At 42.2% G+C, this 16544-nt stretch overlaps 1 protein-coding gene across 1 annotated transcript in view; it reads right to left on the bottom strand.

The window, feature by feature from the left end:
* Window positions 1-8679: 8679 nt before the first annotated feature.
* The window catches only part of DHX15 (DEAH-box helicase 15), a 48989-nt gene continuing 41124 nt past the window's right edge, over window positions 8680-16544 (bottom strand). The window contains exons 13-14 of the mRNA XM_017824695.1: window positions 15596-15765; window positions 8680-14421 (exon numbers count right to left, since the gene is read on the bottom strand). Coding sequence (XP_017680184.1) covers window positions 14304-14421; window positions 15596-15765 — 288 coding nt within the window. The 3' untranslated portion in view covers window positions 8680-14303. The remainder of the gene's footprint in view (window positions 14422-15595; window positions 15766-16544) is intronic.

The raw sequence follows: 16544 nt of genomic DNA, 5'->3' as shown, positions 1-16544 counted from the left end.
CCTCTTCGGGAAGGCGCGAGCAGCCCTCGCAAACTCTTGCCTCTTGCGGGGTCGCTGCCGCCGCCGCTGGCGCTGCCCCCGCGGAGTGGTACTGACAGCTTCGCGCTGGCGGCGGCCGGCGCGGTGCGTGCGGGGCAGCGGGGCTGGAAGGACGGAAGAATGGATGGAGGCGCGGGTACCGCGTGTCTGTGCGTGTGCGAGCGCGGCCGTTCGCGGCGGCACCGAGGGGCCGGGGCCGGTCACGTGCGCGCGCTCACTCCGCCGCCGCCGCCGCCGGGGACGGGCCGCGCTACAGACCCCGGCACTGGATCACCAGCGCCGGGCGCCCTCGCCATCCCCGCCCGCCCGCCCGTCCCCGCTCGGCAGCGCAGCCCCTGCGCACGGGAACGAGGGGGCGCCTGCGGGACCTGCGGCCGCACCGCGGCGGGGAAGGAGCAGGCAAGTGGCGACGCGCGTCCTCCCCCGCCGCGCCGGGGCAGCGCCGCCGCGGGCGGGCCCGCCCTCCCGGCCGCGGCCCGGCCTCCCCGCCCCGCCCCGCGCCCGGCCCCGCCGCGCAGCACCGCGTTGCGCCGCCAAAGTTGCCACTGGGTTCGCAGCGGGGAGGGAATGGGCTCGGCGCTGTCGCCGCAGCCCGGCCTGGGCGCCCGAGGGGAAGGGGGCGGAAAAAGCGGCGGGAAACTTGTCTTCAGACCCCCTCAGCGAGCGCCCGTCCTGCCAGGTGCAGTCTCCCGCTTGCTCCTCTCGGGGGGTGTTTGCCTCAGCACCCCGTCGGCGAGGAGAGGGAGAAAACCGGACATTTTTTGGTTTTTTTTAAGCGTGTCGATGATCGTAGGAGCGGCCCTGGGACCGCACCGGGGCCCAGGGTACCCTCCCGGGGCCCCCGCCGTGAGGGAAGGGAACACTTGACCGCCCGTGAGCCGTCGTCACACTGCTCATCGGACACGGCGAGGTCATGCTGAATATAGTGATTTTAAAGTATTTGCCAGGAAATTAGCGGAAATAGATTGGATTACGTTGACCCTGCTCCTTGAGCGCGATTCTCTGACAAGGGGGACATTGTCCTCATCAGCTAACATTGATATCACAAAACTCAGCTAATTATAAATGTAAAGCAAATAATGNGTCGTCACACTGCTCATCGGACACGGCGAGGTCATGCTGAATATAGTGATTTTAAAGTATTTGCCAGGAAATTAGCGGAAATAGATTGGATTACGCAGACCCAGCAGCTTGAGCGCGATTCTCTGACAAGGGGGACATTGTCCTCATCAGCTAACATTGATATCACAAAACTCAGCTAATTATAAATGTAAAGCAAATAATGGAGGTTTTTCTTGTTTTTTTTCAGAATAACTGTTCTGTTTCGTAAAGGAATATGTTTTTCATATTTAAAAAATTCTGTGTTTGTTTCCAAAGCATAGCTGAGCAGGGAGGTAGTTTGTTGAGCAGCACCCAGTTGTCATAACAGCCTACAGTCATTGATGGAAAAGACTAGACACAGTTCTGTAGCACAAATGATCAAAGGCCCAGTGATGCTCCTCACTCCCTCTCACCTGATACTTTGAAGAAGAAAACACCATTTAGTAATAGCCATGGAATCCTCTGGCCACTCCATTTCTTGAGGAAACAGCTGTGGCATGAGCGTGTAATACCGTGAAACACACGTGAGTGTAGTAGAAACTCGGCATTTTGATGTTGAGTTGACATTGTCCAAAAGGCGGCTAGCCAAGAATTCATCATCCAGAGGAATCTCTGTCCCATATGAGATCACACACCCTTTCATTCTGTCCTAAACCAGGTAAAAATACAACAGGAAGGATCCCGGCAACAGAATATGGAAACGACATAAAAAACAAGGTGTTCACAGTGTCCACAATAATTTGTTTCTCAAATTGCTTCAGTATTTTCTTTCAGAGACTGTTTAGGCTGCTCATCAGTCACTCCCTAAACTTACATGTTTTTTTATTTCAGCTTTTCAGACAGCAACAATTAAGACATAAAATTCCTTGCCACTTCACCATCGTTCTTGAATTTCCTTTTGTCTGAGGGGTCACTGTTCAAAGCATCTTACTTCTAAAATTTTAAGCAACTTGACATTGCATGTTTCATCTTCATATTAAGTCTTAGTGCATTCCATTGGGACTGTACTCTAGCATAGCCTGATCTCTGAACTGTTTATTCTGTTCATGTAAATTTTGCACTTTCCCTCCCACCCCCCAGTATCTGATGAGTCTATTCACTTTTACCCTACTTCCCTCTCCTCTAGTGACAGATATACTGTGTCTCCCATGCCATGTTGTTTAGAAGTCTTACAACAGATTATGGGTTGTTAACCCATTATGGGTTTTTTCTTTTTCCTTCAAACATTCTTCCTCACCCTGCTGTTAACCATTTGGTCTAGCTCAAAATCTCTTCATTTGAATTTCAGAAAGTTCCCCTGGGGGGCCATCACCGATGGGAGGTTAAGCTTAATTGCACAGTGATCAGTTACTAGTGGAGATCCAGATGTAGTCTTTGCTGATAGCTGTGAACTACTCCGAACCTATTCAAGGCCTCTGCAGAGCACACTTCTGCTGGCAGCAAAACAAGTTCTGAAAACTTATTTATAGCATTATGTGTTGCTCCTCCAGACCATTTGTAGATGTTTTCAGTCAACCAGCCATTACAGGAATAGCTAATAATCTATTTGTCCATCGCATGAGTTAGCACACTAACATTGTTACTGCGACGGTGGTGGTGAAGCAAAAAAACTTTGTATGCTGCTTCTATTACTAGAAGTGTGTAACCAAACATAATAAAATCCACAAATAGCTCTTGTCTAATATCCCATCCCAGTGTGCTAATAGCTCCATAGAAAAGATGCTAAGAGTGTATTCAGTTCTGTGGGCAGGAAGGAGTAAAGTGGAGATAAATAAACTCCTGTAAAGGACTTGGAAAAAATGGATTGGTGAGGGGTGGAGGAAACAGCAGAAGCCACGAAATGTTTGAATAACAAAAGTAATCTCGGGATAACCATTAATACTCCATCTGTGCTGAAAAAAAAGAGGCCTGGTGCAGATGGAACAGAGGAAAATTACTCAAATTTCTTCAGAGATGCATAATACTGTGCAGTTAGGATGTGCCAGAGTACTAGATAAAGGCTGGCAAAGCAGCTAGAAAGGCATCTTATTAAATACAGTCTAGAATTTAATTTGGTTTGCTCTTTCCTTACATGTTTTCAGCTTAAAGATTTTCAAAGTCTATTAAATAAACTACAAACTGTTTTGCGGGGGGAGAAGGGAGGAGGAGAGTTTTTTACCTTCAAACCTATCTGGTTTGGGAATAAAGTGAACGAGGATGGAGCTTTTAAATGGGGCTGGTTTGTCTTCTCAGAGACAGCATGTCTTCATTCCCATGAGGCTGTTGCACTGTGTTGGTTTTGGCTGGGATACAGTTAATTTTCTTCGCATTAGCTGGTATGGGGCTGTGTTTTGGATTTGTGCTGAAGACTGTTGATAACACAGGGATGTTTTCATTACTGCTGAGCAGTGCTGACACAGCGATAAGGTTTCTTCTGCCCCTCACCCCACCCCACCAGCAAGTAGGCTGGGGGTGCACAATGAGTTGGGAGGGGACACAGCCAGGAGAGCTGACCCCAGCTGACCTAAGGATATTCCATACCCTGTGGCATCATGCTCAGCAGATACAGCTGGGGGAAGAAGCAAGAAGGGGAGACATTCAGAGTGATGGCATTTGTCTTCCCAAGTCACTCTTACATGTGATGGAGCCCTGCTTTCTTGGGAATGGATGAATACCTGCCTGCCCATGGGAAGTGGTGAATGAATTCCTTGTTTTGCTTTGGCTGCATGCACAGCCTTTGCTCTACCTGTTAAACTGTCTTTATCTCCACAACCGAGTTTTCTCACTTTTACGATGCTCTTCCCCCATCACACTGGAGGTGAGGAGGGAGCGAGTGGCTGCGAGGACCTTATTGCTGGCTGGGGATAACCACGACAAGCACAGAGAGGAGACTGAGGCCAAGGACTGCTGTTTGAGCCAATAATAGATCTGATTTCACCAAGTGCCAGGATTTTGCAGAGACTGCTCAAAGAGTAAACCAGTACCCCACTGCTGAAGGCAAAAGCCAGAGCAGCTTTCTTTTCTTTATGCAGTGATCTCTCCTCACAGGGCAAAAGTCTATAATATCAGATATTCCAAAATGTTAGAAGCTGTCCCTGTATCTTATTTGAAGGTAAAAAAAAAAAAAAGAAAAAAGACTGTTTCTACTTGGCCTATTCGTAAGTGCATAAAAAGTCAATTAAGACAGTTCATAAAAATTGAAGAGGAAAGGCTTTAAAAGTTCACTGATAGGTTTTCTATTAGGCTAATACTTTAAAGCTTCCTTAGCACCTTCCATCATCAAATTCTTTCATTTACCTTTATGAAAGGAGCTATGTATTACATCTTTTTAATATTTGAGGAGATCAATAGTTTAAGTACCAGACCCTTGAAAAAGTCAAGCAACATTGTTAGACAATGTTTATAAAAGCAATTGGTCCCAGAGGAGCAAAAGCCTACTTAAAGCAGGAATAAGTGGAAATTTCAGAGTTTTTAGGTTTCTATTTAACTTTCAAGATAAGTCGTGTCTATAATATAAAAAAGTAAGATTAGACATAACTGAGAATCAAACTACAAGTGGATGAGAACACAGGAACCATGGTCACCTTTAAAACATCTTTGCAGTGTTCTGAGGGTTTTTTCACTGGCTTCTCACTGTATAAAATACAGATGGTTTTTTTCACCTTCACATGGCTACACAGCTTGTAGCATGTGTTCCAAGCTACCTGAGAAACATGGAGCTCCCAGAACAGCTTCCACATGTTGGATTCATCAGCCTCAACCACAGGAGCTACAGGTGCAGATTTTCCAATATTAGCTTAACAGATCAAGATTAATCAAAATTCAGCTTTCCTAAAGTATCCTGGAATACCACTCCTAAACTTCAGTTACACAACACCATTTAAAAAACACAAGGTTCTGCTGAATGAAAATTGCATACAGAAAATGGACACTTCCCATCCACTGAACTGTGGAATTTATCAGAGCCAGATTTTTTTGAAGTCCTGTTACGTCCAATATACTTCTCTTGATTGTATATATCACTGTAATATCTGAATACTTTCAAACAGTGCACTAAACTAGGTAACCAACATCTGCTTCTTCCTCTCATCAAAAAGACAACAGTATTGTGTTGGAGTCTTTGCTGCGTATGGCGAGAGAAGAAATGCTCAAAGAAACAGTCCTTAAAGCAGGAGGTCTTGAGATTCTAGATGATTATTAGTTACTGTTGAAATCTGTTTACCATCTTGTCATTACTGCACAGACAGGTTTTACCCTTATTTCAAAAAGTTCAGTTACACCCAAGAAATAACTCTCAATGGCTTTGGCACTCCTGGTCTCCATCCCAGAGCTGAGTCCAGGCTGTTGAGTCTTCAAGAAGAAAATCAAGACCTGGAATGTAACTAATTTTTTCTAAGTTTGCTAGATGGTGAGGATTCCATATGCTGCTGTGCTTCACTCGAAAGCTAAAAAGATAATTGATAGGATAGCAGCTCCAAGAAAAAGAGGACAGTAGAAAAGTATTTTTTGTCAGTGCTGCTATGTGAGACCATCGGAAATGAGTAACAAGGTTCTCTAAAGCCATCTACATGCAAAGACCAATTGAAAATATACAATCACCAAGAAAACGGTACATTTTTCAATATGTTTTGATCTCACCATCAGTCTATTATTTGTCTTGCCTGAGTTCAGATTCAGTTGCTTACTCTTCATCCATGAGCTAATTCCATCTCAGCAGTCTAAGCATTGGGTCATCATGATAATTGAAGTTACGTGAAATAGGCAACTGAATGAAGTAAAGCTGATTATTCCAAAAGAAAGAAACGGAAAAAAAAGTGCCAGGAGTTTTAAAGCTAGATTACATGAATTTTTGCTCATCTCAAAAATGCAGGAAATTATTTTCCTTGAATTCTGCAAGATCAAGTGTGCCACTGATTAAAACTTTGTCTACTGAAGTGGAAGAGCAGAACACTGATGAGTTTGATTGTCCTGCAAGCAAGATATTTTCAATGAGACTGTTAACAAAATGAAGCCACTATGATAATTTAATTCCTAGTTCAGGCCTTCCAGCAGCTTTTCAACATGAGTAATCTCCATCAGTTCAATACCCCCAAAATTATAAATAACAACCAGTGAATACGTGCCATTCAAATGTCAGCAGGCATGAACTTATGAGGTAGTGCATAACTTTTATAGCCTCACCACCAATTAACAATGTAAATAAATTACTAAAGACCTATCAGATTATAATTTCTCCAAAATAACATTCCTGTGATTATGTTTCTGTGATTATAGTTATGAAGTAACTAATCAGAGGTGGGGGGGAATCCCAGAATAACCCAAATTAGCAAGAATCAAGATGGTTGGCATGAGTCCCTGCCTCTAGTGTAAAGTATCTTCACATCTGAGAATAACCCCCAGCTATTCTGCCTGCTTCTGGGTACATTTGGCTCGTTAGCAAAATACTGAGTGATACAACAGGAGTAGACTCAGCATTATTTTACCAATCATGGAAAAGATGTCATCTAAGAATGGATGCACTGAAAGGTATGATGAGATCTCTTGTCATCGCTCAGATAATGAAAAACACAGGAGGCTTCACCGTTCAGCACATTATTCAAAGCTGATTGATAAAGCAGGAGCACCTTCTCATCACAAACTGTATTACAGACATTCAAACAATATTTGGCAACTCCTTTGGCACTGTATCATCTGGGGAGAAATGTGGAGGAGGGAGGAAGACAGACTCCCAGCCACACACTGTACAACTTGGGGGAATTGCATTTAGCTGTCTTTTGCACAATCCCAAGAAAAGCCTTGATCAATACAGAATTCCATTTTTTCACAAGAAATACCACAAAGAGGCAGCAAAGCCCCAGAAATAATTGATAGATATTTCAAAGGGATTTGACAGAACATTAACTTTGGATTTCTTCTGTGACATCACCTTACTTGAGCCAATTAAAAAAAAAAAAAACCACCCTGCTAAGAGAAAACCTAGGCAGGCATTAGAACCAGACATGGTTTTGCAGCTTGTAAGCACATGTCCTTTCTTTGACATATTGGCCAAAATCAAGGGAAAGATAAATCATTTTGCATAAAGCCAGTTAAAGTGAATGCAATGAAAAGGCAATTACAATGGCTCTGCAATTTTTACTTTTTTTTTAATGTTGAAGTTTTGTAAGTAGTAAGAACAAAGATTTGCTGCTGACTTTGTTCCTAATTTAGGAAGTTCTGTTCTCAGTCTAGAAAATATAGCATTGATAGAGTTGTTTTTATGATCAAATTAGTTTGATCAAGAGACTGCTAAAAAAAGCAAATTAATTTCTGAAACCTCACTGTACCTAATGAGAGATCTAAACATTTGTCTCATAACAAGCCAGTAGACTACAAACGTCTGGATCTTTAAGCTTTACTTGCAAAAATAATATCCATTGCAGGCAATTATAGTGTGAAGAACAAATGTGATTATGAAGGAGATCACGAAGTAGGCCATTACCATTTCATATAATTGAATATTTTCCTATTAACTTTTCCTTCCACAGTTCTCCTCCAGAGGCAAACAGGTTTCTGTAGGCTGCAGAGAAATCAGAACTCTACCACCACTTTACTGTTCAGCTTCGTATTTGACAGTGCTTGAGAATGGAAAGAACAGACATTTGAATAGTGTTCGGATTTACATAGCAGCAAATCCAACAAGGAGCTTTAGAGCAAAAACTCTATCACTGGCTTGCTTATAGAGAGAAACTGTGAATTGTCCACAAATTTACTGAAAATTAAATGTCTGTTTTCAACAAACAGGGTAGATATTATGGTGAACATCAAGACTGGAATTTTAAATTCTTGCCAGTTCTTATATGATTTCTGCTCTTAATAAAATTGTTTGTTTAAAGTGTGAAGAAGTAGCAGTAATTTGAGTTTTACTTCCATTATATTGTGTAACACATTGGAACAAAGCTGTCAATGCCCCCTTGGACAGAGAGATGCTCAGAGGAACATGTTGTGACTCACACTGCGTCCAACCTGCTGCTGCTGCTCTACAAATTGTTAAGCCTTTCTGAACAAATTGTAAGCCTTTCAGGAAGGTTCACAGGGCATTCATTTCTTTAAAAGAACAATACTATCCCTGTCACAGTACAGGCTTATCAGTTACTTGTTATTCAACATGCAAAATGAAACAACCTCAAAGATAGCATTCTAAGGTTTGAAAGGTCAAATTTAGTTTGCAAGTCTTTAAAATCGTACATGAATTTTGATAGCAAACACCTGCATTTTCATAAAGCTGAAAAGGTTGATATTTTTGAGGTTAAAACTGGTTACTAATATAAGCAGAAGTGGTTTGACTACACAGCTGAATATTTAAATGGACAAAGTATTCAGGAAATAGGTCCACCAGCAGCTTTCCACTCTATGGAGCCCGGTAAGTACTCGATGCTCTTAAGTGTTTATTGTTTATGCTGCTAGAAGCAGTGAGGCTGGGAACATTAATGTGATATGCTCACAAAATAAACACTGAATTCAAATGGAAGGCAAGAGGGCTACTTTAGCTGAAAGAATACGACCAACCCAAAATAATACATGTTTAAAGCCACAGGAAATATTTATTATCAACATTAATTTGTGCTATGTTTTATTTTTCTGTACAACAAAACTACTGCATAGCTTTCACAGCTGGAAGAACCACTCAGAGCTGAGATGTACACAAATGAAAATTATTTTATCATCTGTCCAACATACATTCAGTGTTCCTGAGAAACTACCATATTTGAGTTGAAACTGCAAAATCATAACACAGAATTAGTCTTGTTACCACTGCTACAGGAATGTTACTTTACTGCTGTTACCATATTTAGTTTAATCCCTTGATACTGGAAGCTTGGATCTCCTTGATGCCAACCACTTATCTCAAACACATCAGTGCAAATTAGAGGCAGCCCAAGCTTGTCATTCGCAAAAGGAAAAGCAAAGAGAGGGGCAAACACTCTCATAATGGTTTCATTCTGTTTTTAAAGCTGCTCATTTCAAGATCAAAAATATCTCACATTTGTATACCTGGGGAATAACACCCAGTTGTAGGAACAGTTCTAGGAAGCATACATATCCCAAACCAAAGCTACCAGGGTCAGAAGTACTAGTAGAAAAAGGAACCAGGTTGACCAAGTAGATCATTTTTCCCTCTGCTTCACATAAATCTAATGTCACATACATAGTCATGAAGTTAAATAATTTTAAAAGGTCAACAGAGTACCAGAGTAAGATTATACTTCTAATAGTAAAATATGTTTATGTTTATTATTAAAACCTTCAGCTGTTCTAAAACCAAGATAAATGTCTACTCCTTACAAATTACAGTAAGTGAATAAATCTGTGTACTTTAGAATATAACTCTCTGCTTTCTACTGTCATAGTGTGTGGTATGGCTTTTTATTGCTATATATTGCCAGAAAATGAACTAGAGCAATCTGATTACAAATTAATAATTGTAGCTTGACTGGATGGAAGAAAAACTCTTTGCCCTTTGACTTTTGCTAAGGTATCTTTTCAAATACATAGTGAAAGCTAATTTCAGCATTTTTGCTTTAATATGGCAAATAATGAGCAGTTCCCGGTATGCACTGTGTAGCAGTGCAGGTTGAAAATCAGACGTCACAAACCAATGCTGTGTCACAGGCCCTGATGTGAAAAGGGAGGTGGGGATCAGAAATGGTGGCATTGCTCTGTCACGAAAAACTGACGCAAGCGATACAGAACGTACCAACCCACACTGGCCCGTGCCAGCTGCTCTCCAACTTCAGTGAACGGGCACAGCACAACAAATGGAGACACTCCTGTAAACCCTAAAGGAACTTCAGCGCCTGTCTTTTGCACTGCACTACATAGAGATCTCCCAAAAGCAAGAGTGCAGGGGGGGTTTATCACATCGGGACATGGCAAAGCATGGAGTCACCACTTTTTCTTTTCTCTGACAAAAATTCTAATTGCTGTTAAATCCCTACGAATCTAAACACAGTATAACTGGTCACTTCGTTATGTCTCCATAATGCTGATACATACCTAAACCACATGTACTCAGCCATTAGTAACTACCTCTGTATCTAACAAACCTAAATACACTTGTTACATCACACCAATTATTAGCCCTTTTACTGCTTTGAGGTATTACACAGCAGCACAATTACGATGGAAGACTCTCCTCTTTTCAAAAAATATACCCCTTTCACTTAGTAGTTTTTCTATCATCTAACCCATTCTGTATTTTCAGAAGTCCCACACTATAAATAGTTTATTATATACAAACCACATATTTTCAAAAACCACCGGAATGTCTCTGATAAAAAGATCACTGTAAGTAAACAAAGACCTTTCAGACCAATCTAAAGCAGATAACCAGCTAATCCTAAGGAGCCATTACTCAGTACTCCAAAACAAAAATGCTTACACCTGGCTAGCAGTCTGAACGCTCTGAAGTGGCATCAGTAGGGCAGGGAACACTGAACAGCAAATGGCTGCAGCTGGTGGGGGCAGCTCTGTGCTTTATCCGGGATCCCTCGCTCCTCAGGCCAGCAGGAAGGGTCTTGTAGTCAGTTGTGGCATTTCACAGGACAAAAAACAGGGGAAGCTGAATTTCTATTTGATACCAGCAAACTTTTGATTTCCAACTCTTCCCCCCATTTACTGCATTGTGCAGTATAAGCAGCCAGAGCTCTGATGATGGGCAGGACTGCAGGTATCTGTAACAGTTTTAGAGGCAGTGACCTTCATATGCTCATAGATAAAGCAGCCTTATTCCTACACCTCCTTCTTAGTTTCCTTTTGTTCCTCTGGGCAACCTTTTTTGACAGTTTTCCCATCAGAAAAATGGGAATGAGGTTTTACCTTTCAACAATGAACTCAAGAAAACCCAGGGCTATTCTAAAACCCAAGCTTCTCTGCATGCATCTGCTCTACCCCAGAGTCAGCAGCAGCAAAGAAGGTGGCTCCTGATACAAGCTTCCCTTTCATTCCCAGGAAACACTGCTTGAAGAAGCCCTGCTATCCCTGTCACTACTCCTTCAGAGAGGGCCAGTAACTCCTTAGATACCTGGCTCCCCTCCCACTGCTATATGGCTCTAAAATTACATCAAAAGTGAGATTTGCAGTAAGTCTAAGGTGTCCACAGTGATTTAAGTGAGTTTGTGTTGTTTCTCCCCGAACCCTTGAACACCCTCAGTTATTTGAGATCAGTACTGGGCACAGAACAGACTGTACATGCCTGCACAAAGCCGCTCCCACCCCCGGGCCTTAGCGAAGGAATGACTTTGTGTCACACACAGTCCCCATGAGAAAATGCTTTGTCAGTTCTTCGGTAAGGGGAGCGTTTTTCAGAGATACACTAATGTCATGCAAGCACCAAACCCACCAGGTTCCCCAGATGTCTAGGTTTCTGTATATTCCTGAAGCACTAGCCCCCAGATTCCATCAGGGTCCCAGCAGGTAAGCTGTTTCCCATTGCTCGCATTCCCACTGTCAGGAGGGGAGGGGGCACCGGGCCTGCTCTGTCCCCGGTGACAGCTGGGACACCGACAGCCTTCCAATTCAGCCCGTGACACCGGTGCCCCCCTGGGCCTTCAGGTGGATTGCACAGGTGTCACTGGCTTAATTGGAAGGTGTCAGGGCTGCACAGCTGCCAGAGGACATGAGTTTGGTCAGTAGTATTTGCATTCCTGGTAGCAAAGACAGAGCAAAGTGAAAGATCCCAGGTCAGCTGTCACAGCCCAAGCTGAGTTTGTGGGTATGACAATTTTAAAAAAGAAAAAAAGGGCCAAAGTCTCTCCTGTGTCAAGTTCCACTCACAGCCATAGCCATCTGCTCCCCCATCCCCAAGGACCCAGGCTATGGCAGCTTATGGCAGCTGGTTCTGGGGTCCCTGAGGGGTTTCATGCAGAGAACTGGCTGTTTGTGCTCCTTGCTAGACCTAGGGAAAGTTGTGCAGAAGCTGGTTCTACACTGTTCAGCTGAAAGCTGCAGACGAATCCTAGAGAAATTCTCTTACCTGGGGAGCGGCCAGTTTTCAGCACTGCACAAAGCAGCCCCCTCACAGTGGGGGATAAGCAAGTCAGGCAAAACCAGGCTGAGTCCTCCTAGAGCAGGAATTTGCAAAACCAACATTTGTATGTTTAGGAATACTAGTATGAAATCCAGTTGCTTAAGAAGTTCATAATCCCTGTTTTAAATAAAAACCTTTTCCACCTGCAGTCAGAAAACTCCATCCAGTTCAACATTTTATGCAGAGTCAACCTCCCTCCTTCCTACTGAAAATGATTTTGTAGGGCAGGAGAGTCCAGACCCATTCCACAATGCCTCAAGTGGGGGAGATCCTCCACTCCCTCACTCATTTATCAAACTTGAGACAGACTCCCCAAGTCCCACTGCATATTATAAACCCACTCAAATTTTAATCTTCAGACATTTTTTCCTTCACAATTACTGTTTTAGTTGATAACAAAAGGTTTTCAAAACTTCTCTGTGCCCCATCATATAAAAGGCATTTTAGAAAAAGAAGTTGGAATTTAAGGAACTCCTCAAATTATTCCATTCCAAGTAATTTTATAGTCCATTGCTAGTATTTAAATAGGATACACCAAACATCAGTACTTAAGATTTGTCTGAGGTTAGTTACCAGCTCTCCAAACATAACCTATTTTTACTTCAGCCTTACAGCATGACAGCGCATAGCTCTCTTCCTAGGGGAACCAGTTTTAGCAAGAGCTGATCCAGCTTCTCTTTGCTATAAGGACCAAAGCTCAGTGTATTCCAGGGGGAGGGAAAAACTGAAATCTGATCAAATACATTAAAACACAGAATGACTTGGGTTGGCAGGGACCTTAAAGATCCAATCCTCCTGCCATGGGCAGGGACACCTTCCACTAGACCAGGTTGCTCAAAGCCCCATCCAACTGACCTTGAACACTGCAGGGACTGGGCATCCACAACTTCATTGGAAAACCTGTTCCAGCGCCTCACCACCTTCACAGTGACGAATTTCTTCCTTATGTCTAATCTTAACCTACCCTCTGCTCGAGTAAAACCCTTGCCCCATGTCCTGTCACTACAGGCCCTGGTAAAAAGCCACAACTCATTCTTACAAAACCTCTGTAAGTATTGAAAGTCCACAATAAGGTCTCCTCCTTTTCTTCTCAAGGCTAAATAGTGCCAGCTCTCTCAGCCTGTCCTCATAGAGCTCCTCAGGTGCTCCAGCCCTCTGATCAAATTTCACTACAAATTCCTCATGGGATTAGCCTTCCCAAATTGAAAATGCTGTCAAATCATATTTCACCAAAAATCCGTACAAAATTACAACGGTGCAGTGTGACCTGACCTACAGTGTCGCTTATGCTATTGTTTGTGTTGATCCTAAATGGTCCCTGAACACTGCCCAGCAGGGCAATTCCTAACTCGCCACAGACACTCCACGTTACAGGACACATTACTACAGTTCTGTCCAAGAAATATTTAGGGCTATGTTTGAAGAAAGCATTCTCCTAACACATCTGCATGCATTTCATTTTTCCTAAATAATTTAAACAAGTTTGCAAGGGATCAACATTGTATGCATTATGCTGATGTCATCATCACTGTGCTGCTTAAACATCCGCACTTTTAATATTAAAATATTAAACTACTGCCATGTCAATCAAACAGCAGTTTACTGGGAGACTAAATGGCTTCTCATGTTTCAATCAAAACAATAGAAATACTGACATACTGTGGCACAAAATTAGTATAAATAGACTTTATTGAAGTCAGTACCTTTGTACTGAAGCTGAAGATTGTGTCTACAGAAGCACAAGTTGTAACATTTCACAACTTCTAAAAGGAATGTCAACAATTACAACGATCATGCATACCATGGTCGATAATCACATTTTTAGAAGCATTTTCAACCATTTCTAAAGAAATGCTTAGAACATTGTTATATATAGAACTACTTTCAATAAACTGCAAAACATTGATTAGCTTTTCCAGTATAAGCAACAGTGTCAACACAAAAGGGAGGCATAAATGTTTAATTTATGAAATCAGAATGGAATATTTACTGTAAAGAAAAATTAAAAAGCTTTCAAATAAAGGCCATTATTGAACCAAAGTGAAGAGCACAACTTGAACTTTGAATCCTTTCATCTCTTAAAGCTGTCCTCTGAATAACTTCAGTTCAAAGCATAAATTCAGTACTGTGAGTATTCCTTGGACTGAAGTTTGGCAATGATGCGATCCAACTGTCTCTTTGCTTCGCACTGTGGAAAATTGCTCATGTCATAATATTGAGGGGCAATTTTCACCAGCCTGTCAAAAAAGGAAAAGCTTGTTACTGATACTCAAAACTTTAGGATGCATCTTAGAGAAATTCTACAACGGAGGGAAACAAAGGTTATCCATTATTTTCAGCTCATTCTGCGATTCTAAGATTAACTGAATTTTACACACATGCACACACACCTAAAATCTCAGTGCCATCCTGTGCAAATGCTCAAGTCCAAAGCAAAAAGCACTCACGAGTCTCATGATATGCCCTGTGCAGCCATGTGCCCCTTACAGACCCTCACTGCTGCTGCAGTACCTGCCATGGTGGCCCACACAGCCAGAGCTGCTGCCTAATGTCCAAGGCCACCAGCCACAGAAGTCCACCCAAACGTCAGTTTGTGTCCGAGTACAGTTCAGCCTTACCTGCTTTAAGCTTAAAAATACAACTAAGGCCATAGGAACCTGCTTTATGCTATACAGTGTTTGTTGAGAAAAGATTTCTAAGGAACCACATTTTTCATTAAGATACTACAAGCTATATATGCTGTGTTTTCCAGCTTATGAACCTTTAAACTCTTCCTGCACAACGGTAAAATTTCAGCAACTGAAGAGCCTCCCATATCCCCAAAGCTTACAACTTGGCAGCTTAAGTATAACTTTAAAGACAGGCAAGATGCTTCAGATCTCTGCTTGTCTGCAGAGGTTCAGGCCTCTATTTCCTTGATATACACTTGCTGAGGAATAAATATCATGACAAGGCAATTTGTACCACTATTACCACCTCTTTCTTTAGTATTTTAAGAAAGCACAAAATCCTGTTCAGCTCCTTCTGAAAGAAGCCAGATAAGTGAGGTCCTGGATCTTGAGAACAGAGGCACCTACTGCAATCTCTTAACTCAGGTATGCAAGTGGGTGCTTGGACTTATCCCCAGACAGGATCTTTCCAAACAGGCTTACTGAAGTAACTGTTTTTAAGTCAAGCATCTCTCTGTGCACTGCATACAGAGCCCAGGCACCATGAATTCTAAACACAACTCCCACAACAAAAACCTTTAGTGATCTGCAACATCTCAAGTCCATGCCACTGCCATTCCTCAAACCATTTTAGTAAAACTGGCTTCATGTAGAGTGAAAAGAATTACCTCAAGTTAAGAAAACGAAAAAGAAACACAAGAGCTGTACAGTAGATCACGACTGTTGCAAGACTTCATCTTACCATTCTGGCTTGATGTCTGTACATGTCCGGATGTAGTTCTTCGTTGTAAGGACAAACTCATTATACAGCACCCATTCTGGTTTGTGATCAAGAACAGTGGAGGGATGCAACTGCACCACCTGGTTATCTTTTACAGTTAAGTAATGCCCTGTTCGCTCCAAATGTGCCACCTAAATAAAAAGACATTCTTTCATTACCACAGGCACTTTTTAAATGAAGCCATTTCAAGCTGATTGTTAAGTGTTCTATACAAAACGTACTATCCCAACTTTCAAACCCTTTCTAAATTTGGCACATTACTTGACCACTTCAACTATTCATGTTTTTTTATAGACACAATCAAGATGCCAGATGTTTTTGCTAACTGCCATGGTAAGTGTATATTCTAATATACAATTCAAGCAATATACAAAAATAGATATCACCCAAAGAGAAAAATCAGTATTGGAACAACAGGAATGCAAACACAAGTACTGCAATGGAATCGGACAGGTTTGCAACATCACACAAAGCCAACTGTGGTCTACTACAGACATCTGCTTCGAACATTTAATTTGCAGTAGCCACTGTGGGACCAGTAAGCCACAATGTTGTCCTTTTATGAGAGAGGTCTTGTTACAGCATGAGCTTCAGAGCTGGAAAATGTAGGTTCAGCAACACACTTCTGCTGTGACCTTGGTGAAAATCAATTAACCTGTCTCTGACTAAGCTCCTTGCTCTATGAAAGGGAATAATGCCTACCTTGCCGAGATGCTCCGATACCAAATCTTAATGAGCTTGGTAAAGCAGACAGTTATCCTTAGAAGGATATCCTCTGTACAAACAGCTAATCTAACAGAACAGGTAACTAAAATTAACCCTCTGATACTGGAAATTGAAGATAACCTCTCCACTCATTACACACACACAAATACTGTAGAAAGATTAAAAAGGATGGACAATGGCTGAA

The sequence above is a fragment of the Lepidothrix coronata genome, unplaced genomic scaffold, assembly GCF_001604755.1.
Source record: "Lepidothrix coronata isolate B3197 unplaced genomic scaffold, Lepidothrix_coronata-1.0 Scaffold0, whole genome shotgun sequence".
NCBI classification, from domain to species: Eukaryota; Metazoa; Chordata; class Aves; order Passeriformes; family Pipridae; genus Lepidothrix; species Lepidothrix coronata.
The sequence above is the reverse complement of the archived record's forward strand: the minus strand, read 5'-3'. Positions and strand labels throughout refer to the sequence as shown.